The sequence below is a fragment of the Penicillium samsonianum genome (assembly GCF_028829775.1).
Source record: "Penicillium samsonianum strain IBT 33392 chromosome Unknown utg000001l_segment0_segment0, whole genome shotgun sequence".
Lineage (NCBI taxonomy): Eukaryota > Fungi > Ascomycota > Eurotiomycetes > Eurotiales > Aspergillaceae > Penicillium > Penicillium samsonianum.
Genome location: NW_026643259.1, coordinates 4,517,634 through 4,541,077, shown reverse-complemented (window position 1 = coordinate 4,541,077; position 23,444 = coordinate 4,517,634). Strand labels below are relative to the sequence as shown.

At 46.5% G+C, this 23,444-nt stretch overlaps 7 protein-coding genes across 7 annotated transcripts; 2 read left to right on the top strand and 5 right to left on the bottom strand.

Annotated features, from left to right (window-relative positions):
• Positions 1-1,580: 1,580 nt before the first annotated feature.
• On the top strand, positions 1,581-2,123 carry N7471_001741 (polysaccharide deacetylase family protein; the record flags this gene model as incomplete). Its single annotated transcript, XM_057274462.1, has 3 exons — positions 1,581-1,672; positions 1,817-1,845; positions 1,900-2,123. The coding sequence occupies 3 exons, from the start codon at positions 1,581-1,583 to the stop codon at positions 2,121-2,123; spliced, it is 345 nt and encodes a 114-aa protein (XP_057142641.1).
• A 51-nt stretch (positions 2,124-2,174) lies between these two features.
• N7471_001740 (peptidoglycan deacetylase) lies at positions 2,175-2,445 on the top strand (the record flags this gene model as incomplete). The annotated part of the gene is made up of 2 exons (XM_057274461.1): positions 2,175-2,277; positions 2,342-2,445. 2 exons carry the CDS (start codon positions 2,175-2,177, stop codon positions 2,443-2,445), a joined length of 207 nt encoding a protein of 68 aa, XP_057142640.1.
• A 1,227-nt stretch (positions 2,446-3,672) lies between these two features.
• On the bottom strand, positions 3,673-5,302 carry N7471_001739 (uncharacterized protein). The gene is made up of 4 exons (XM_057274460.1): positions 4,519-5,302; positions 4,199-4,462; positions 4,050-4,137; positions 3,673-3,996 (listed from the first exon to the last, which is right to left on the bottom strand). Exons 1-3 carry the CDS (start codon positions 4,535-4,537, stop codon positions 4,109-4,111), a joined length of 312 nt encoding a protein of 103 aa, XP_057142639.1. The 5' UTR covers positions 4,538-5,302; the 3' UTR covers positions 3,673-3,996; positions 4,050-4,108.
• A 507-nt stretch (positions 5,303-5,809) lies between these two features.
• N7471_001738 (RelA/SpoT) lies at positions 5,810-7,171 on the bottom strand (the record flags this gene model as incomplete). The annotated part of the gene is made up of 1 exon (XM_057274459.1): positions 5,810-7,171. The coding sequence occupies one exon, from the start codon at positions 7,169-7,171 to the stop codon at positions 5,810-5,812; it is 1,362 nt and encodes a 453-aa protein (XP_057142638.1).
• A 5,614-nt stretch (positions 7,172-12,785) lies between these two features.
• N7471_001737 (ankyrin repeat domain-containing protein) lies at positions 12,786-13,267 on the bottom strand (the record flags this gene model as incomplete). The annotated part of the gene is made up of 2 exons (XM_057274458.1): positions 12,786-13,062; positions 13,149-13,267. The coding sequence occupies 2 exons, from the start codon at positions 13,265-13,267 to the stop codon at positions 12,786-12,788; spliced, it is 396 nt and encodes a 131-aa protein (XP_057142637.1).
• Positions 13,268-13,550: 283 nt separating this feature from the next.
• On the bottom strand, positions 13,551-16,896 carry N7471_001736 (bifunctional cytochrome P450/NADPH--P450 reductase; the record flags this gene model as incomplete). Its single annotated transcript, XM_057274457.1, has 3 exons — positions 13,551-15,932; positions 15,998-16,519; positions 16,588-16,896. The coding sequence occupies 3 exons, from the start codon at positions 16,894-16,896 to the stop codon at positions 13,551-13,553; spliced, it is 3,213 nt and encodes a 1,070-aa protein (XP_057142636.1).
• A 4,591-nt stretch (positions 16,897-21,487) lies between these two features.
• Positions 21,488-23,260, bottom strand: N7471_001735 (uncharacterized protein; the record flags this gene model as incomplete). The annotated part of the gene is made up of 5 exons (XM_057274456.1): positions 21,488-21,961; positions 22,013-22,156; positions 22,213-22,584; positions 22,634-23,115; positions 23,227-23,260. The coding sequence occupies 5 exons, from the start codon at positions 23,258-23,260 to the stop codon at positions 21,488-21,490; spliced, it is 1,506 nt and encodes a 501-aa protein (XP_057142635.1).
• Positions 23,261-23,444: the final 184 nt, after the last annotated feature.

The following is a 23,444-nucleotide window of genomic DNA, read 5'->3' as shown; positions in this document are numbered from 1 at the left end:
GTCCCGATATGCCTTCACCTCAGTCTTGTCCCGAAGAGGGCGAAATTAATTCGTCTGCAACTAAGCTTAGATTGAAACGTTCAAACCAAAAGGAGCCGCCTCGAATTTTCAGTCCGATCACCGGCGAGGATGAGGCAGTCCTTTCGCAGATTGCAACCTCCGTTTCCTAAGCTCAGTGGAGCCAGGGGGCCCAGGAAAGGACCTTGGTCTCTATCACGGAAGATGACCCGGCTATAAACCCCACAACCGCCAAGTTTGAGCCTTACAAATGGGCCAAACGAAGGCTGAACCAGCTCGATGAACAGGGGGTTACCCGTCAACACGCAGGCGTCGTTTTCAAAAACCCGAGTGTGTCCGGATCTGGCACAGCGCTACAATTACAAAGCACCGTGGATTCAGTGCTACTTGCACCTTTTCGGACCCAAAGCTACAAAGGCTGACACATTCAGCGCCCTAAAGGCAAATCCTGCGTGACTTTGATGGAGTCTTGAAGAGCGGCGAGATGCTCATGGTGCTAGGTCGGCCCGGCAGCGGCTGTTCGACCTTCCAAAAAACCATATGTGGTGAGCTACATGGACTGGAGATTCATCCGGATTCAAACATCCACTACAATGGAATATCCAGAGAGAAAATGCACAAAGAATTCAAGGGTGAATGTGTGTACAACCAGGAAGTGGACAAGTATTTTCCTCACTTGACCGTTGGTGAAACCTTGGAGTTTGCTGCCTCGGCGAGAACGCTATCTCAAAGGCTTTCAGGGGTCTCTAGAAGTGATTTCATAAAAGAGACTAGTCAAGTTGCTATGGCAGTGCTGGGTCTTTCCCACACATACAATACCAGAGGTAAGTCAAATGACTTTCAGTATCACCATTCTACATGACGGCTGATTAAGAGGATGCAGTTGGTAATGATTATATTCGAGGGGTGTCTGGTAGAGAGGAAGCGTGTGAGGTATGAATGCTGTTCTTGGCTTCATTATATTTGGATAGTCATAATTCTAACTCGATCACCCCACAGCATTGCGGAGATGGCGCGTAAGAGGAACCCATTTTCACACTAATGGAGGTCCGGCAATAGCTAACTTATTCTCACGGGATATCTAGTCGCGAGAGCTCCGATTGCTGCTTGGGATAACAGCACAAGAGGACTTGACGCTGCTAGCGCTCTAGAATTTGTTAAAGCGCTGCGAATTTCCGCTGGTCTGATGGGTAGCTGCCATGCTGTAGCAACCTACCAAGCATCCCAAGCCATCTACAATGTCTTTGATAAGGTGATAGTTCTCTACGAAGGCCGTGAAATTTACTACGGCTGTTGTAGCCGGGCAGAAAAGTATTTTACTACGATGCTGGTAAAACCCTCCTCGCCAGACTACAGGAGACTTCATCACGTCAATCACGAACCCACAGGAACGCAAAGCACGAGAGGGTATGGAGGATTTGGTTCCACGCACTCCTCAAGAGTTTGAATGGTACTGGAAAAAAAGTCCCGAATATGCGGCCCTCCTCGTGGAAATCAGGCAATATGAGACAGAGTATCCTCTAGGAGGCCATGGCGAGAAAGAAGTCTCAGATGCCAAGCATATGCAGCAGGCCAAGAATATCCGACCCAAGAGCCCGTATATCATCTCGGTGCCGATGCAGGTCAAGCTATGCTCAAAGAGAGCCTACCAAAGGTACGTTATCAAACCGTCTGTAGACAGTTGCATCTCTTGCTTAGGCAGGCCGCTAAAGGAGTGATTTATAGAATATGGAATGACAAGGCCTCGACTTTGACCTTGCTTGTTGGTCGTATTAGGACGCTTGTTTTTCCACTATAGGGCGTTGGTAATAGAGGGAATTGGGACAAGTAAGTGCTGGATGCGATTGAGTGATATGTAAGAGAACTTACCCGATTTTGCAGATTCTCACCCCGACAACAACCTGGCCGACTACTCCTCTGGTTTCTTTGCGGCACGCGTGGGTGTCCTCCGACTGCTTCGCATGCTGAAGAAACTCGACATCGCCAACCGATGCACTTGGTTTATTCCAAGCCACTCCGTCGAAAGTTTCCCCGACGAGATCCAGCAGGTCGTCGCCTCAGGGGCTGAGATCGGTCTTCACGGATATGCGCACGAAGGCGCCTAGCAGCTCACATCCGAGCAAGAACGCGACGTGCTAGAGAAATGTTTCTCGATCATGCAGAACCTGGTAGGCAAGTCTCCGCGCGGGTACCGTTCACCCTTATATCAGCTCCGGGAAACGACGCTTGACTTGCTGGAGGAGTTTGGATTCGAGTACGGTATATGATTTGACCCCTGCACCAAAAGATTGCAGACGTTAGCTGACTTCTAACTTCTGAATAGATGCTTCTCTAACAGACCATGATTGCCAGCCCTTCTGGGCCCCGAAACGCCCTCCCCTTGAGCCTATCGACTTTTCCAAGCCAGCGGCTACCGGGTGCACCTGATCAAGGAGACTTCCTCGCCCCCTGATAGAGGACCACTTGTCTATGTTCCGTGTAACTACTATATGGAGGACATGACGCCGATGCAGTTCCTACCGCATTGCGAAATTTCTCAAGGCTATGTCGATGTTCGATACATCCGGACACGAGTGTCTTGGCTCATATAAAAGGCATGCCGGAGAGGTTTTTGCGATGGGTGAAAGACTTTGAACGAAGGGGGAGGTAGAATTCTTGCAGACGGCAGAGGTCGCGCAGTGGTTCCGAGAGAAACACCTGGGCAAGTCCTCAGGAGTATAGGGCAAGCCGTTAGATAGACCGACCCCAATAAACCTCTATTTATGATAAAAAGGGGAGGGTTTGATTGCATTGAGAAGTTTATGAAATTGAGGACATTCAGTAGACCCCATCCCTAGGCGATAACATGATTCGAAGGTCTGGTCACAGATACATAGTTCTTTGACTTTCAGCCTATAAATGAGCCGAGTATTCGCATAATAGTGAAAGGAAGACAATTCACATGCAGGACATGCGTATGGCCAAGTAGGGTCAGACAAGTAGGGTTGGGGGCTAGGCTCGCCCACCGGCACCCTATGGGCTATCGATTCTGCCAAACAGAGGCTACTTTATGTGAAGCAGAAATGACCAGTCTTATCTGGAAGAGGCAGAAGTATGTGCGCGTTGGGTATTCCTTGGATACACACGGACTAGCAACATGTCGAGTTGAAGCTGCTTTGACACGATCATGGAAATATGTGTTCATCTTGTCACATCTGAGGGTGCTTCAAGCCGTATGAAACCAAGGAACGGAAATTGCGGCCCAAATCGTTCAGAGCCCTTGGCTTGGTGTGATGGACCGTGAAGTGGATATTAATTTGATAAATAGGCTGATGATAGGCCCGTGTGTGATGTGATACTGTACTAGTGGTCTTCGGCCATGCCGAAGAAAGGGCTACTAAGGACGATATTTGGCCCGTCTATTGAACTACCTCGGCATGACGAGACCTCATTCGCTCAGAAGGAGTGGGTATGGGTGACAATTGCATCCCCCCTTCCTTGTACCACGAACTAGTACCAGACACAAATAGGCCACGTGTTAAGGTAGACATGGTAGCTCAACCATACCCTCAGGTTCGGCGAGAGCGTTGGAGCCAAGATCAGGCGGAGTGATTTACGAGAAGTCATTTTCAACGATGACTAGAAGCTGAGTTAAGGCGATTGACGAGATGAACACATGTATTCAATATGCGGCGGGGTACAACTAAGTACTTGGCTACGATCATGCACGAGATCGGCTGTACCCGGCATCTGAGCAGGATGATCCTGGTACAATTTGAAATTCCTGAACTTACTTTGCCCTGCAACCTTCCATTTCAAGTGACATGGTTTCTTGCTGTTCAACCTGCATCTTTCCCCCACCTGGCATCCAAGACTTCCATCCCTCATCCTCGACTACCATCAACCCTCGATAGCCCAGCGAGCTTTTCTTCATCTGTCTTCAAAGAATAGATGCACGACTTGTTTTGATGGTTTTTTTTTCCCGCTCGATGGGCAAAACTATCCGAATTCATCAGTGAACACCCATACTAATGCCGACCAGCGGAACTCACGAAGAGAGATGGCCGCGCTTGATGCAACCTGGGTAACAAAACCGCTACACTAGCTGGAATCAGGGGAATTCATTGGCACTGTTGACGTCTGGGTGGTATATTTATCAGCATCGTCCGGGGTCTCCACACGCTCAGTATATCAGCCCTACCGATCCACTTGTACCAAGGGGATTTTTGGAAGTCCGTCCATGTGTAACGAGGCTCTCTAAACTTCCATTTCCTCCCTTCTTGATCGCACCAAATGCACCACTCGACGACTCGAATTGTGACGTGGTATCCATTGTCGCCGTCTTCGCGGGCCATTTGAGCCGCTTCCAGCCAAGTCTTCTTCTCCCCTTGTGACACGCTATCTTTCACCTTCCTTGATTTGAGAACTCGATCAACATTTCGGCACAAGTCGAACCAATAAGGCACTGGAGACTTTCGAGTTAGCAATTTTCTGTCAAAGCTTTGCGTCTTGCTGCCATACCTGGTTTGCTCTCACACATGGCGGGGCCGGGAAGTGTAATTTGGCTCAATGGGAGGAAGAGCAACAAAAAGGGGGCACACAAAAAAGATTTGTGTGAGCCAGACTGAAAACTCCTCAGGTCCTAGGCAAAATCTGCAGTTACAGCCTGTTTTCCGCCCATGGGTGACAAAAGTTCGCAGTCCTTAGAGCTAATCGATTCCCGGGATTCAGCTTGTTGCTGGGTGGACAAAAGGTCGGGTTTGATTAGCCCTCAGATCTGCGAAAGAGCTACACCCACCCACATCATCTGTCCTCTGTCCAGGCCTACGATAAACTCAACCCGACCGCGAGAACATGATCGTGTTTGATTATTGCATTTATCAAATACAAGGATAGCAGTCCAGCCTTCGATATCCTCAATGCTTTTCTGACTCTTCTGTTCAAGCTATCTATCTTGCCTCTTACCTACTTACGTCTCTCCTTGGCTTTTGATTGGGGCGGTCTCGCGACAGACTTTCTTGGAAGCTAGGCAGCTAGCTGCATATTGGCGGAAATGACAGATCGACTCATTTGAGCATCACAGCCCCTCTGAGAGCCTGTACAAAGTTCCCCGTCTTGCAGGCCCTGACCCGAATTTGAGGCCTTCCTCAACAACTTAAACATGATCCTGGCCTTTTTCCTAAGATTCGCTACGATTTGAGATGTGAAATGCGACCCTTTGGGCCAAGTGAGAGCTAATTTGCAAGAGCTGCCAGTGGGGAAAGCGGGTATTCGTTTGTGACGCAAAATGGGGCCGAATTATGGGGGCCCGGCGGGTCTGGACCTCAGCTAGATTCAGTTTTCTACGCTATCGATCGATCCTTCAGGCTCTCTTCGCCTTGCGTCTGGTAAGTGGCAGTTATTATGCAGCTGAAGACAAACCTTGGAACTCACGCAGGGAAACATGTGGACGTTTGTCGACAACAGGCTCGGGACTTTCAGGTAGCCAATCTTACTACTAAGTATTACTAGTAATTAGGAATGCAGGAAGCCTCCGGATCCCCCCCTCTCCGTCATATATATACCAAAACGAACTTCAGGTTTCCGAGTCGGTTCGAGCGCATTGATTCATTCTGCAAATTTGGATAAGAGATTTAACGTACTAAGAAATGCACTTAATCAGAAGAAAAAAAAGGAAAGAAAGAAAGAAAGAAAACATTCTAAGCCAATCAAAAGACGGGATAGAAAATTGAGTCTGGTACTGTCCAGTTGGCGTTTCAACATGCATCCGCTGGACACCGAGTCTTTACCGGTGCCTTACTAGTAAGTACCCTTAGTACCCAGCGATCTGGTACACAATCTCAGGCTGGTCCCTACTAGTACTAGTACCAGTAGGCATTGAGAGGTACTTCATAGACAGGTCTGATATGTAACCTATTGCATCTTTCCTCTCTCTGATCAAGCCGCTCCTAGAGATCGCCAAAGCAAACTTGACTTGGCGATAGTTTAGTTGATGAAGCCAGTGCCAAAGCCTGTTGAGGTTGCTAGCATCGGTCGCTTCAGGTTCTCGCAGCGGTAATCCACCGGAAAGAAAAGCTTGCTTGGGCATCCCAAGCCACACAAAAAGCTTTTTGACGCGTTCTCGTTGAATTTTTACATTCAATACGGCATCGAAAATTTGCCCGAAACATTCCAAATCAAACAACTCTCCAAGCCAGGCCATGGTGCTGAAAAGTATTTTAAGCTTATATAGGTAAGCTTCCGACTCGTTTTGAGCCTTATGGATACTATCATCAGCGAAACCGATGCCCCAATCTTGTATTCCGGTTTCGCTTTCCTCGAGCAGCAGACGATCGATGATGAAGATACCAAGGGGCAAGCAATCCACGCCATATTCTCTTTCGACATTCGAATAAGTACTCTCATGTACAGACACAAGATGATACTGAACCATAGAGATCAAATCCTTCGGAGAATAACAATTATGAGCCTTCAAGAACATCTCCAGAATCTTAGCTGACTGGGGTATCTTTTGAGCATGCCACTGGCAGGAGTCACTTCTCCGAGTCAACTGTGTTTTGAGCACATTATTGATATCTTCCAGGCTTCCCCTTGTCTGCGCAAAATACATATCGTCAATATCATCGGCCCGGGATTGCCAGTAACTCCGGATATCGAGGTAACGACGCTCGCCAAGATATGGATTGAATTTCACATTCCACGGCGATTCACTAATGACTTCGACTTTCACAAGGCCTTGCCATGGAGGATGTGGCCCTTCTGTGCCCGGAGCATGATAAAAGTTGATGAAGTATGCGTCGGCTACTGATTGGGTGGTATGCGAGCCAACTTCTTCAAGTTCATCGTATGTATGACTCTGAGTAAATCTTTCAACACGGAAATGGTGCCGAATGAGACTTGCGATTCTGCCCCGGTCTGAAGGTCTGAAGATATACATGTAGAGGCTTGCAGGGGTGGTGGTAACATCACTGGTAACATGCACATCTTGCGAGATATTATTTCCCGCGAGCTCATTGTCAAGCGTGATGGCACCATTGCCTGCACTTGGAATATACGTAATCGGTATATCTTTGCCAAGCCTAGCACGAAGAGCATCTTCAAGCTGATCAACGGGGTGAAGATCGCTTGCACGCAGACCTTGATGGTCAATCCTAGTACTAGTAATGTGTGACATGGTGGGAAAATATTCGTGGAGTGGTCAGATCAGAGAGGAAATGACTTGAGACAGTTGATGAATAGAGAATGATATGATCGTATAGTCCATAAACCGATTAAATCTGTGAACTGAGAGTATACCAAAAAATAAAGAGAGTTGATAGACTGCCAGGCTTGAACTTGCTGTCATTTCATGGAGAGAAATCAAGTATTTATAGACATCCTTTGGCTGCTCACGGAAAGATGCGCCCGAGTACATGGAATCAACAAAAGAGCAGTTTGCGCATGATAATTCGCAAGGAATAGTCGGTATAGAAGAGACATCTTCAAACACTCTATGTACTGGCCGTCGGCGCCCAGAATGACCAGGGTTCTTGTTTCGTACTTGGAGATGGAGGGAGGCTATTTGATGTGATATTCCGATACACGAACTACACGAGTCAGTTCATGCATGTCAGCCTCAATGTGAAGAATTTTTCCATCGAGCCAGGATTTCAACGGCTCAAGTTAATCATGATTGTAGTGTGCTGTGTGACTGGGGCGAGATCTCATTCGTCCACGAGGGAAGCCCCCGAAAGGAAAACCTGCAAGTAGGCGCTCTAAGTACACAAAATGTTGACAATTAACCCGGGTGAGAGTCTACTATCACGGAGTATATTGACATTGTATGCACTTAGTTGGGCCGAACGCACTAGAAGGTTGCAATCTGGCTGAAATTTGACGATCGATCTTCATTGTGGATTGCGTTAGGCTGGTCTTGCGCTGTGAGAATAGTTGGGAGCCGGGTTTGCTTCAACCAGGACTCACCTTGATATGGCTACTCCACGAATAGTATGTCTTGAGAATAAAAGAAAGATTCATGCGATTAACCTTCCAACTGGTTTCATTGTAATCTTGGAGCCAGGATATACTGAATCCGATTCAAATACGAAAGAAAACCTTGGAGAATGGTACATCTAATGGTACATCTAAAGCGGGGAAAGACCGAACTGTCACCGGCCATTCGTAGGACTGATGTGCAGAGGGCCATGAAACCGCTGGGCAAAAGAATCAGAACATCGTCCATAATTAGCCTGAGAAGAGTGTAACGATAAGAGAAAAAGGAATTAAACCATGGGGAAAGCGATCTCAGCCCATGTCACTCGGGGTGCCCTCAGTGCCCAGTCATTTGATGCTCTTCTGATCCTGCTCCGCGACTCGAAACGTCTCATTGGACACCAAACCTGCACAGCATGAGGCACTCAAGGTGTTCTTGACATCATTTGAGGTATTTGTCAAGCGGATAATCCCGTCGGCCCGTGATGCACTTATCGATCTGACTGATGCCCTGTTCGACGTTATTTTAGCCCCAGGTCACGATCAAGCCCCCGTTATGTGACTGCATGGCCCATGAGACTGGTATTCTGAGAGATAAGTTCTAATAAAAGCATTCTGCGGGCTCGATATCCAAGTAACTCCCCAGAGATGCAAGCGCACTGACTTGATTTCAGGCCGAAGCCAACGACAATCAGGTTGCAAGCGCCATCTGACAAACATTATCAATTCCAAATCCTTCTGCAGCGAGCTCGTTCATAGGAGCCACGTAGCTCATCTGAACGTTTCTGATATGTAAGTGTGATGGGTGTGATGTCTTTCCAGAATGCTTAGGATCTCAGGCTTCTGAAATCTCTTTCGAATTGTCGGTGAGCCAAGTTGTTAGTGGAAGTGAAGGTATATGACTGGATTTTGGTATTGAACATAAGCCCAAATGTAACGTTAGAATCTGATGCCTGAGAGAGCCGCAAGAGAATCGCCATGAGCCACCGGCAAAGATGCCTAGCATCAAGTCCTTTGGGCCAGCCTGGCTATGGTTGGAAAAGACTTGTTATAATCCGTTGAATCAAATCATAAGACAAGAAACGTCTCCCCGTTACCCTGATCCTGTAAAGAGCCCAAGGGATGACATGTTAGTCACATCGCATTCGAGAAGGAAACAGGGCCTAACGGAGAATATGCTCTTAGTAGTAAATTTGTGCTTTCCAGGTCACGAGGTGCGATGAGAAGTATAAATAGGGAGAGCCTCTCTCTGAACTACAAAAATCCATGGATCGAGCCTTGGATCTTACAGGAGATCAGGGCTTTGCTCAAGCAACGAGAATATTTATTCCTGATTGACCAGGTGTCTAACATTATTAATACGATGAGTCAGCAGGTAACTAACTATACGGCCCAGTGATCACAAGTCGGACTTTATATTTCTAGACAAGACTCAAGACTCAGTACATATTTTGCTGCGCCTTATATAGCGGTGGCGTTTGGGCCGCCTTCTTGATCTTAAAATTCAGTGAGATCGGGACCGGTGCTAGATGATATCCAGTCCCATATTCCATGCTCTTAGACACACTATTGATTGTTCTCAAGGGTAGTAACCCAAGCTCCCAGGATACCACTTCTCGTCCCCCGGAGCTATACAGTTCACCCCCGGAGCTGCCGGTCCTCTGGGAACTATGATTTTTACTCCTGGGAGCAAACAATAACGCACCTAGGAACCACGCCATGGATCTGGGGTCGAACATGATCCCAGGAATGGGAGGTCTCACCCGCGACATAGAATATGGGATCCGGAATGATTAATCAATATTAGGAATACATATTGAAATGCGGGCAATAAGTGCGGGCAGTAGAAAGAAGAGGTGGTTAACTGGGCAAAAATATGGTATAAAGACACCGTTTGAAGAGAGAATTGTTGATGAACGATAAATTGCAACGGTTATTTAAGAGTTGATTAGACGATGCGTTCCACGACACATCAGTAGAATAAACGAAACAGCATGCATCGACTAGCCGATGAATGGAGAAAACATGAGGGTCAACGGGCAAGCAAACTTGCAGCCGGTGACTAAACCAAGTAATTGGTTGTCTCAGAAATTCGAGTAGAGCATGGTCGAGAATAATAAATAAACGAATTCATTCATTCATTTTCTTGTTAGAACAAGTAGGGTGTTGATTGAATATTATTGGCTAGACAACAGTCTCCACTCCAAATCACGCGCATTTCCTAATACCCAGGCACCCCCCCCCCAAGTCTACTGCAAAGAATTCATTTCACCCTGCTCTTTTTAGACAGGCCCGTGGCATGTCCACTTTCTGCTATATTTTTCAGGTCTCCGACCCAAGCGCTCTTGTCGTACAGTACTTTTCGGAAATCGGTGTCACCGCCTACACTATTTGATCGTCTCCCGAACCCTAATAAGAGCCCCACCGGTCCATGTACTAATATTTCCGGATGAATGATATTCCTCCAACATGTTCCATACAGTACATCGATGCAAAGTTACATACACCACATCATTTGGCAGCTTGAAGGCGAAATATCAATATGACCCATTTTCTGCTACATTTATTATCGTATACAAATAAGCGCGGCCGAAAAGTTAGTTAGCGGGCGAATCTGGCGTTAATGTATCTATTACATTCTCAAAACTGAATTCTAACACGACTCTGTGCTAATATTTGCATCTTGAGGTGCATTGCCATAGTATCCACCCTGGGCGTTCACATCGGCACCTTGATTTAGTAGCATTTGTATCACCTCTTTTTGGTCTTCATTTAATGCAGCTTGAAGTGCATTGCTATGCTCTCTACCCTGGGCGTTCACATCGGCACCTTGATCTAGTAGCATTTGCACCACCTCTTTATAGCTTCCAAATGACGCTACTTAAAGTGCATTGCTATAGTATCCACCCCGGGCGTTCACACTAGCACCTTGATCTAGTAGTATTTATACCACCTCTTTGTGGCCTCTAACCGATACGGCTTGAAGCGTATTGCTATAATATCTACCCCCGTATTAACTATATTTGATAGACTAGAAGTCTTCCTATAAGTCGCTAGGATATTTCTTAAAATAGGTTCTAGCCCTAAAAAGGATGTGTAGTATATAGGCAATACTATTTTATCCACGCGTCTTTTAAAGTTAATATCTCTATCCTATAAGCGGTTAATCTTATATAACCTAGCCTAGGTCACAAATGAATTTGTCTCGTTTTAGAACATTCTTAATAGCAGCCTCTTAGCTTCCAACTTTCTTTTTTAAGACCTTTAATAATAGTGATACTAATATATAGTAGCGAAGTGAGTAAGTAGGAAATCTCGAATCTTTACCTTATCTAAGATGCTATTAGAAAGCCTTAGGTGTAAAAGATAGGTAAGGCAGATTTGCGCTAGTTCTATATTTATAGATCTGAGTGCTTGCTCCGCTGACCGCTGCCTTCGGGCCCCACAGTGGCTGATCGGGAGCAATATCATGGTTACAGTCTGTGTGTGTGTGTGTGTTTCATTTACGCTGTCCTCTCGTCGAAACGATATGCAGCCTACCACTACTATATATATCTTCCTATGTACATGTATCGTGTACCACTTCCTAAGCGAACTTAGAGCCTCGCCGAGGCCTGCCGTGGCCTCTGTGCCGTTGTTATGTTTGTGCTGCCCTTATGGCGCGTGACTGAAAAGCCGTTGCGATGCTTCAGCAAAATCTAAGACAGCCTCCACTGTCTTGGTCCGTGAAGCGCTGTCAATCTTACCTCTTCCTTCTTCTCCTAGTACCCCTAACAGTGTTGATATACTGTTGAAAGCGTCGCCAACCTTTCCTCGGAGCTCTCTCCTTAACATTCTCAATCTTAGGCAATCTAATAATATGTGGTAAACGCTTTCCCGTTTGCTATAGATGCACAGATCGTCGTCTCGGAATCGGAAAGCCTTTACGTATGTTGACAACTAGTAGTGTCCGGTTCGTAACTACGTTAATAAGTACGCTCGATTTCTAGGCAGAGAGCCGTATAGCCGTCTGGTGTACTTGGCCGGTAGTGAGTCGTCGATCTAACGCAGATAGGCGCCGGTGCTCGACTCGTTCCCTTCTTTCTTCTACTAGGCGTGGATCCCTTATCTGATATATACTCTCTCGCGTGATAGTAGAAAGCAAAATAGGTATATTTCCCCGGTATAGCTGCCTCTTTAGCTAGCAAATCGGCGGTATCGTTCCCGGGCATTTCGCAATGTCTAGGTATCCACTATAGTCGAATCGATATGCTATATGTCTTAGTGTTCCTAGCCGCTTACAGAATACTATCATTTTTCGATTCTGTTGTGGGCAGCATTCTCTGGAATTTGCCTCAAGTTGATCATTTCTTGTATGGCTCCAAACGGTCACTGAACTGAAGTAAGATACACAAGTACAATAATGCTACTTAATGGGGTGGTAAGTGTTTAGGTGTCAAGCCGATTTCGGGAATGACTGCAACTCGCCACGTTAACAGTTTATGATCTTTGCTTGGAAAAAGGTACCGAATAGGAAATAAAATGAGTATTATTTCTGCTGCTCTCAGGTAATATTAAGTGTATGGATTGGGAGTGACGGTGCTCGAATGTGCAGGTATCTGGTGGGCGTTTCATCACATAGGGTATTTCATGTCACCTGGATGGGGGTTATGCATCAAATACTTTGAGAAAAATCGATCGATAGAAAGAACGTATATTGCTATTTGTCATCAACTCCAGAATCAGACAAAAAGTAGACTGACGAATTTCCGAGTTCCACAAGCTCACCCAACTTTCAGGATTTCTGCGTGCTAGTTTCGAGAGCTGCCAAGTAAAGCTTAGACAATATCGTCGCGGCCTTTTGTGGAAGCTATGTGAATGGCTGTCCCATGACGACCGGCCTGGATATAAGCATCTGCATTATACCTTAGAAGCAACAGAACAATATCGTGATGCCCTACTGCACACGCTGCTTGGAGAGCTGTCCCAATCTGCTCCCCGATTTTCCCACTATAGATGTTGGGGTTCGCATAATTGTCGAGCAAAGTTTCAACAACGTCTAGGTGACCAAGAATTGATGCTTCCTGGGGTGTAGTTGCATATCCATCTCCTTCCCTATAGGCGTTAATATCAACACCCTTATTGACAATGCATTTTATTATCTCTAGGTAATCCGTAAAACATTCAACGCTCACAAAAACCTCGCTGTGGTTTTGAAGCCCTCCTGAGATAAGCGCGCCACAGTAGCCCCACCGGAGATGCGCTGGGCCCAGTGAGCTTCGGATGGAGTGCGGAAGGTGTAGGCGCGCTGTGAGGACATCTATTTATGTTGGACGAGCGGAATCATCTTTACTATGGGAGATTCCATAAAATTCGATGATCCTCCATCTCCCCTTTCTCGCGCATCAGTTTCCTGGTTAGAATTGAAATTTTCGCTTCAGTTCTCAGAGATCGAGGACGAAGGCGCGAAGCTGCCTTTTGTAGCAAACAAACATACATAAATTAGGGGCCTTTCGGCAGTTGACACAACCGCCATAAACCGAGCGGTTGGGAGGATAATTGATGATTCATGAGAATTTGCATTAATTATCAACATAGCGCACTTAATAAACATCACTAATATACCTATTGGTTTTCACATTTTCCAGCCACAACTCCGCCTCTTCATCAGTCTTGCTCGTCTGCTCCTTATAAATCTTCTTGCAAACCTCCGCTACACCTTCCCCCAACCGTGCTGCGCTGCCACATAGAAATATTTTACCCCCAGAGCGGAATAGAAGCGCAACTTCTTCCCGGTTTTCCCATATGACATCTTGCACGTACCGTGGAGTGGAACCGTCGAGCGGTCTGCTGAAGGCCGGCTTGACGGTCACAATTTTCCTCTCCTCCCAGGACCGCAACTCGTCATTGTAGAGGAAGTCCTTGTTCGGGTCGCGGCATCCATAGAAGAGGATTGCTGGGGCAAGTTTTGTCACGCCAGTCTCGGCGATGCTGGCACGCTCTTGCAGGAAAGCTCGCATCGGAGCTATTCCAGTTCCCGCAGCCACCATCAGGATGGGAATATCCGGGCTTGTCGGAAGCCGGAAACCGATGTTGGTGGGGTGCACGTAGCAGTGAATGTTATCACCGGCGCTGCACGAAGCCATGTAGGTTGATGCAACACCATAAAACATGCCGTGGCCAGAGATGGATGGCGATTCATGTACATCAAAGGTTATTGAGGCAATGTTGGAAACGGAAAAGCTGTTGTGATGCTGAAGCGGGGATGAGGAGATGGAGTATTGGCGTGGAGTGAGCGGTTGAAGCATGTCAATATAGTTGCTGAAATCAAGGTCTGTGGGATGGTCTTCAAGCACATCGATTATGCTATAGCGCTTCTGCATCAGCTTCTTGTGTACGAGCTCGTCTGTTAAACTTTCGAGATGCATTTTTCGCTCTCCTTTGGCACTCGCCGCAAGAATTGCCAGCTGGCGCTTGGTGATCGGAGTATTCAACTCGACAGCACTCTCAAGAAACTGTACGACCGGCATTGGCTCCTTAGGCATAAACTTCTTTTTGGACCCTTCGACGCGCATGATGTCATCTTCGCAGATACCAAAGTACTTGAGCACCCGACGAATACCCGCCTGTGGATTTCTCGGCTGCACCACGAGATAATCCCCAGGCTGGTACGACTGTCCTTCCGGAAGGCGTATGTCCATATGTCTCTTAGCAATTCCAACTTCAGCCCCCGCGATCTCGTAATTGTTGACGACCCGACAAATGTTCATCTCCTGACCGCCAATTGTTGGAGGTAATTTTCTGGGAAATATTGACACAGAAATGGAGGGCCTTTCACCAATTGCTTTATCATCTGATACTCCAAGCTTTTGCAGGAGAGTTTCAGACCATTCTTCCCAAGGTCCAAGGATATTCGCTTTGACATCAGTAAAGCCTGCCTCGAGTATGCGGGAAGCTCCAAGTTGAGCCATCCTCTCATCCACAATGTTAGGGATTCGTTGGTAAGTTCTGGCCCAGTCTGAGTTCCCTACTCCGAAGACTGCATACTTAACCCCATCCAGCTCATTTTCTTGCTGAATGAGTTCCAGCCAAGCAACAAACTTCTTTGCATTGTCTGGAGGCTTGCCCTCAAATGACGCGGTCACAATGATGACTGGCTGATCCGTAGGGAGGTTCTCGGTTGCTGCGTCCATGTGCATAAGCTTGGGCCGAAAGCCAAGTTCTGTCGCCTGTCTTTCCAATTCCAAAGCGAATCCCTCACATGTGCCGGTATTACCACCAAATAGGATGGTTATCGAAGGTCTTGAGTTCTTGGCCGCAATAGATTTTGTGCCAGGCTTCTCGATTGGCTTCTCAACATTTGTTACAACGCTCCCGCCAGGCACCCCCGTAAGTATACCTTTTCCACGGCGGCGCCGAACCTTCATTTTGAAACATTTTGGCTTGATTGTGAGTGTCGACGTAATCCCCAACTCGTACGAAGGATCGGCGAACTCAAGCTGGAATTTTTGAAGGACCAAGGCAGTATTGATGAGCATCTCCTGTTCAGCAAAGCCCCGCCCAATGCAGGCTCGCATACCGTTACCAAAAGGCTTCCACGAATTAGGAGGTAGAGATGCGAATCCACCATTGAGCATACGCTCGGGCCGGAAAACATTTGCATCTTCGCCCCAGACGGCTGGGTCTGTATGCAACCCGCGCATGTTGCACTGAATCCACGTGTTGGACGAAACTTTGTACCGCCCGCCGAGCGATGTGTCTTGCTTTGGTTTGACTACGAACGTGGGGATAGGGCTGGACAGACGCAACGTTTCCTTGATGCATGCATCGAGGTAGACCAAATTTGGTAGATGTTCAACGGTCAGGACCGAATTCCCCACGACTTTGTCAACCTCTTGCTGCGCCTTGATCAATGTCTCGGGGTACTTGAGCAAGTTATAATAGAGGAAGCATAGTGTGGCACTGGTTGTCTCGTGACCAGCAACCTACTCGTGTTAGCCACTGCTGCTCAAACCGAAAGTAGTATATTCAGTGATATTGTCTGACTTACAAGGAAAGTCACTAGATTAAACCGAATATTTTCATCCGAGAGTTTTTCACCAGTTTCTCGGTCAGCCGTCAACAACATTGTGTTTAGTAGATCTTTGTTATTCGGCTGCGGGTGTACTTTCCGATCTTTCACAATGTCGTCCGCTACAGCATGCATCCTGCAGATGTCTTCTTGGCGCTCATGCTCGCTCCAAGCCAAAACTTGGTTGACAAAGCCAGGCCTAAAAGCCCGTTTGCCAGACGCCAGCAAAACCCGGGCCATCTGTTCTGCGAATGGATGCACCTGCTCACCATAGAACTCGTTGAACCTGAAGCTGAAAGCACACAGACCGATGGTGTCAAATGCCAACCTGGTCAGATCGTCGGACATATCGATCTCATTCTGGGCACCAAGTCTGTCCCACTTGAGGACTATTTGTGAAGAAATATCAAGCATATCGTCGAACATCTTTCGGATACCGAGTGGCCCGAAAGCTGGAATCAACAGGCGATGGGCTTTTCCCCAGTTTGTCTCGGAAGGGTACTACTCAGTATCATAGTATGTTAGTACGACCAAGCTAGCTATTCAAAAGCGATAACTCATGGGCTTACAGCAGTGAACAGACCATCGCCAACCAAGGGTCGAAGCTCGGTAAGGGGCCCGCTCGGTAGTTTCTCGAATCGATCTTGGTCGCAAATTTCATTCACGTATTGCTGCGAGGAGACTACCACGATGTTTTCCCCCAGCTTCAGTGCGAAAATTGGTCCGTACAGATCGGCCAATTTCCAAATCGACTGGAAAGGGAAGCTTGCATCCATTTCTGGTATATGCCCGAGGAGCCCAAAGAACCGCTGATCGGGCGAGGGTATATCTTCTAGCTTGGAAGGATCCAAATTGGCATTGCTGCTAGGGCGAGACATGGTGACCAAAATTGAATGCACACCGGGGAAGGAGAGGAGATGGGGGCGACGGGGAGATTGTATGACAAAGTTTCAACTTGGTGTGCCCTTGATATCTTCATTTCCCTAACACTGTTGGGATAGACTCTTATATGTCTATTTTCTTACACATTTTTCTCTCAATCGTAAAGCGGCGGTTCTAAATTCATGTACCCACCGTTTCAGATCCACTGTCGAGTCGGCAAGCCAGAATACTGTTTACTAAAAACTTGATTTTAATTCATGCAGCGCTTGTCTTGAAATGGCCAATCCTCGGCCTTCCATTTTAGAACGGAAAGGACTTGAGACGGAGGTCCAATTGTCCCGCCCTCAAATGTATCGGAGCAGAGCCGTTGTGATGCTCGATGGGTAAAATACTATTCACGAATTATGCAACGCAGATCGACTGATTTCTCATGGTACTACCTAGCGTGTTGGAGGTGGACTTCTCTATTGGCCGGCGGTCTGACTAAGCGGAAGAAAGCACCTTGGCATGGCTTTCCTGTCGGCCGATCAGCCGCGCCCACAACTTAAAAACGGATTGGCCAATCAACGACTTCAGCCGAAAACCACTGAAATCATCCATGGATGGGTGTAGGCTTTGACATTTCTCGTGGGACCAAAAATCTTTAGTCCCGTCGCTACACTCCGTTAGCCCTGCGGGGATTTTAGGAATTGTAGTCCCGTTGACAGCCTGCGCGTAGGAATTCAAACGGGACTATATGGGACTCCAAGCGTAGAATATTTTAAGGTTCCAATTGATGAGTATGTTCATGAATAAGCACGAAGTACATCTATTGAATAGAGGTACATATCATGTAAGGACTTGCACAGACTCAAATAGCTACCTTTATTTTTAAGTCAAGGTTACTCACGTCGAATCTCCGTCTATTGGAATTTTACAGACCCCATCGGAACCGGCCCTTTTTGATCGATTCCCGGTCAGGGTGCTACCATAGCTTTCGCGGCGTAGATGATATTGTGATCAAAGATATGCATGTGATTATGAGGGATGTTAAGCTACTGAAAGGGAGAGCCTCTTTATCGGACTGCATGTTTCCGATGTCCGAAACATGACGCGGTATAAGCTAAGCGGGATGTCAAAATGCCTAGCTGTACCCAATGGGTAGATAAGTCCCGCAAGGTTAGGGATGTGGGACCTACTTATACTTGGTTTCCAGTTGAGTTGAGTTTTGTTTTGTTGGGATCATTTGAATGAATTTGTACTAAATATGTGTCAGATATGTGGTTTTAATAAGTCATGCTTATGCCTCGAATATATGAAAGAGTTGCCTGATTGTTCCCAAAAGCCCGGCCAAACTCTTAGTAGCCTTGGCCAAGTCGACTTTAGAATCGCACGCTGCAAAATCGATCCGGTCCATTCTCACAATGACATGCCGCTTCCCACCCACACTTTTCCACATGAGCGTCTCATCATCCCCCCGGGGTGTCGGATGTGGGGCTTATCCCTTCCCGACTAACCTTCCAGGTTTATATACTTAAGATTCACCTAGCTAACTCCACAAATTTTCAAAAATGGAATATATGGCATCGATACAACTTAAGAGCTCCAAGAACACTTCTAGATCAAGCAAAAGACAGGGCCGAAAACCAGGGAAAACAGCGTGCAGTGCCTGTCATGCTGGCAAGAAGCGATGTGACATAGCTCGGCCAAATACCCAGTGTATGAACTGTCGCAAGGGGAATCAAGTGTGCTTGCCTAGGGATCCTGTCAAGAGGTATGTATGACACATTGAGATATCTTACTGGAAGGAAATAGTATTCAGAGATAAAAGGCTTACCAGACTCCCGCTAATAGACTTAACCATCAATATTCCAAAGATGATCGCGGCTGCGACCAGTCGTATCAAATATTGGACCTACCTCTACCACAAGGTATTGACCACGAAGTTCCGCGATGGAGTGCACTTTATTCGGGCTATTCCGAAATTCGCCGATTATTGCCTCCCGTGGGAAAAGACGATAGCGACTTAGGCCACGTCGGGTCACCATTAGCAGCTCGACTTGAGAGTTACCCAGACCTGTATAAAATATTCCCAGGAGAGGGGTCTACCGATCATTCGCGTTATCAAGAGGAACAACTGGGTCTGCAATATGCAAACATTTCGCAAATAGAAGGTATCTGTATGCCGGCATCTCCTTCTCCCTCATCTTCATCCTTGCGAAATCGAACCGACTCAGGGCAAGTGGCATGGCTGCAAAGGACTGGGACTGAGGATCCCTCTGTATTGGATCAGAATTATTACCAAGTCATCCCAGATTTGGGGACCGATAATTTTATGGATTATCTCGACAAATTGCTTGTGTTTTGATCCTTTGTTGTGATTTGCAAGTTAGCTTCATAGGAATGGTTAAATTTAGGTTATTCTCTTGTCATCTAGTGGCAATTATCAACTGCGACACAGAGCTACGAAGTCCTGCCAGGAACTCTTCCTAGAGGGCCAGACCCTGAAGGACATATTGGAATCACCCCATACCACCAAGGTCTTCTTCGACGTTCGTAATGATTCAGATGCACTTTTCAGTCATTTCAACACCAAATTGGCTAGAGTCATTGACCTTCAGTTGATATAATTGACAACGAGCTATTTCTCGAGGAGATATGTCAACGAGCTGACAAAATGCATAGAGAGAGATGCTCTTCTTACGACTCATGAAACTCGATTTTGGAAGGTATCAAAAGAGAAGGGTCTGAAACTCTTCACTCCTGAGCGTGGTGAAAGCTATTCAACGTCCGTCCTCTTCCGGATGCTATCAAAGAATAATATGTGCAAGACGTACAAATCCTTCCTAGGCTTTGGGTCAAATATCATCAAAAGATATCCATCTTGGACTAAGAGGGTCGTAACGGAGGCCGAAAATAGAATATCACTATCACAGACAGCAACCTATGACGGGAAAGGGAAATGGAAAGCTCTAGCTGAGGTAGGTTGGTGTTAATTATGCGATTGATGTTATAAAAAGTCCTATAATTTTGGAAGGGAGATTTGGCGTTGTGCGTTCTATCATCAGCGGAATCACCCAGATGGAATATTTCAAATTGACGAGCCATTGACATAAGCAAAATGAACTGGGCAGAATTTCTTGGCAAGCCTATAAACTCCAGTACGCAGCTGATGCTCAATCTTATTGGTTAGATGACGGACTTAGCAAATTGGGACAGCAATATACACTCTATGAGGGTAAGTCCTGCGACAGTGGGTTTTTACCCGGACCCCATCAAATATATATATCTAGTTTCAACTATTTATTTTACAACACCAATACATTAAATATATATTAAATTTAATATTAATAGATAGAGAATTGGTTGACGAAGTTGATACATTTAATATTTTGTGTAGTAACCCTTTTCTTTGCGCGTAGCAAGCAATCTCCTAGGTACAGATCGGATCAATTTATCAATTATAACTTGATCAAGTGCATCCATCCTATGTAGCGTATATAGCTCTCTTAAAATACGCCTAGTCTGCCTCAGTCCTACCTATATCTACTAATTCGGGGTAGAGCTTTAACAATTTAACCTTTAATAGCCACTAGTAAGGCTTAATAGGGCTAAGATCGGGTGAATATAGAGGCTAATCCTCGACGTATACCCCGTATTCTTTAAACCACTCTCCTTTCCTCCCCTCTTCATAGTTTAAGACTTCACAATACTACATATTGTGCTTTCATGATCTCATCTACTAGGTCGTAGATTCTAATATCAAAATTGATATTGAATATAAATTCGCTGGAGGTCACCCACCCCACTACTAACTCACCGGCGAGGGGCTTATATGCGGCCAATAGTTCAGTGGGTGTCGCCAGGGTGAGAAATGGGTGCGCGCCGCTTTACAGTCGCGCGACCGGGGGTGACAAGGGTGAGTGCGCTATAGTCAGGGTGAGAATCAGGGTCAGAATCACCCCAGCGCAAAAATAATATTGTTACTGTTCAAGCAGTCACGATGCAATACCAATTGGTATAGATTCGGGGATTGATTGACTATTGGTGGATCGTCTGTGGAAGTAGATCTACGATGCTCCGGGTGATGGAGAAGATGTCGATGCCAATGAAGACGATACCGATGAAGACGATGTCGACGATGATGCTTGGGTATTGCATTGAGATTCTCGCACAGTTACTGGACCAAGCTGGTGCCCGTGCGTGTTTCGATAATGCGGTGTGGAAATGTGAAAATGATTGGGTCTCTGGTTTTCGCATCCTGCCGCAACTTGTGACAGAAACGTCATATACAAAGGTTCCTGAGGCCTTAGTGGACGCCTTAGGTTATAAAGGCGATTCATCCTTTACATCTGTTGAACATTGGACCATCCCATGCTTGTTGCTTGCAGGGTGAGAATATTGTTTGATCGTTGTCTGGTGGCTACTGGCGAAGGGGAGGAAGAGAAAGAAGAATCATTGTTGTTCAATCTAGGAAAAAGCAGGATATTTATACCCTGATGTCTTACAAACAATCTGCCCAGTCTTCAAGCAAACAATGGGAAATGAGATCATCCAACACTGGGGAGTGAGGACATTTGACGCCTAAATCACGGCTTCTCGCTGTATTCAAGAAGATAAAACGCTTTTCCCACCGTCTTCCGTCAGTCTGTCTCTAACCTTGATTACCATGTACCCCGAGCCCAGATTCCTGAGCTCCTGCGAGCCTCCTGAAGCAGTACAAGAAACGGCACTCGGTGAAAAGAGTAAAGCCTCGCCCACCCGGAGATGAACGATTCTATGAAACAATAAGAACTTTCTAGCAATCTCAGCGTTTTTCGGGTGGTCATCGTCATAGGCCGACGTCTCTTGATTCGACTGTACATCCAAAGCGGCTCCAGCCACGTGGCCCTGTAGTGCGCGTATCCACGCAGGGGACGAAAATCTATGGACAATAGTGACCGAGCACAGACTGAGAAGGTCGCTTGAAATCGTTGGCTCTTGGGTAGAAATCAAGATACGGGCCCCGAGGTGACGCTGTAAGCGAACAGTGGAGAGAAGGGTATCTGTAAAGTTTCGAGCTTCGACCGAATCTTTCATGTACTAGAAATTGTCAGCAGCGATAAATCAGCTAAGTGCGTGTAGACCACATACCTTATGAGCCTCGTCAAGGGCCACTATTCTGCCAATCTTGGTATCCTGCTCCATGAAAATACTAAAGCAAACGTTGAAAAGTGAGCAAGCGATATCAGGAGAGATACACGGACAGGAGAGGTCGACAATTGTCAATTGTGAGGCCTAGATCGTTGATTAGTCCCTGAAAGTAACTTAAGGATTTATTGTACCTGTCTTACCTTCGGTGTCCAGTTAGAGCCTGCTCCTTGAGGATTCGCCTGCTTTCCATTTCCTTTCTTGTTCAGGGCTGCCTGCTGCGGGGGCATGAAACTCTCAAGCGTATCTAATCGTTGCTTCAGAGGCTCGATCTGACCTGGAAGAAGGCCAGAACTAAGGATTCTTTTCTTGAAGTCCTTGTAGTCAAATTGGGATCCTGCCTTTTGTTGTAAAAGGCGCATTTCCCGCAGAATCCTCTGGACGGTATACACGTACAGAGGAACGGGCCCCGAGCCTTGACCAACTGCCATAAGATCCAGCATACGTTTAATGTTCAGATTAGCTTGGTCTATCTGCAAAGGCTCAACCTTGATGTTGAATCTCGAATAGGTTTTCTGCAGGCCCATTAGCGAGATGAAGAAAACCGGAGTTATTCCACGCTACCTGTATAGTGAGAAGGTTGGTCGGAGCACAAAGCACCCTCACTTTGATGTTCGAGTGGGATGCGAGGAATGCGGCCTCACAGGGCGAACCACCATTGTCGCAGATGAAAGTATCGTAGTGGAAAACAACAGCTGTCAGGGGGTTTAGAAGTCTGCCCGCTTTAGAAAGGATTAAGCACCCTTCTAGTATGCAAGATAGAGTATGACTTTTTCCAGAGCCCTGAGAGCCGCAAATAAAAGTGCTGGATGGCGAGGAAACGTTGAAAAACAGCCTCGGGTCCTTTTTAATGATTTCGTTCTCCGCGCTTGCATAACTGGACGTCTCGATACTTCTGACCCCTCCAAGCAGACCATACTGCGGTGGAGCTAGTTCGGGCTGTCTCAGGACAAACCCTGTGAAAATGGGGGCAAGAGAGGCTTTTTCTTTCTGCTCATTGGAGCTGTCAAGTTTCAACAAGCTCAGATGATATGCCAGTCTTGGATCTATGAGCATGAATATCAGCTCCAACAAGGATAGAGAGAGAGAGAGATATAGAGAGACATAGAGAGAAGATTCATGACAGTGTGAGGCAATGTGAGCCTGTAGTGACGTACCTGCTTGGTGCTCTTTGCGCATTGGTGCAGACATTTTCGGATTGCAATTTGCAGAGATATTCCAATGTCCCTGATTTCCAGCTCTTTTCATACTCCGGGGTTGTGGATTCACTCACATTTTTTCTTTATATGCAAGGGTAAGTGGGTGTCGAATATTTGACCAAGTGCAGGGTGTACTCGTTTACGATCGCGATATCCTGAGATGGTTGACAAAAAAT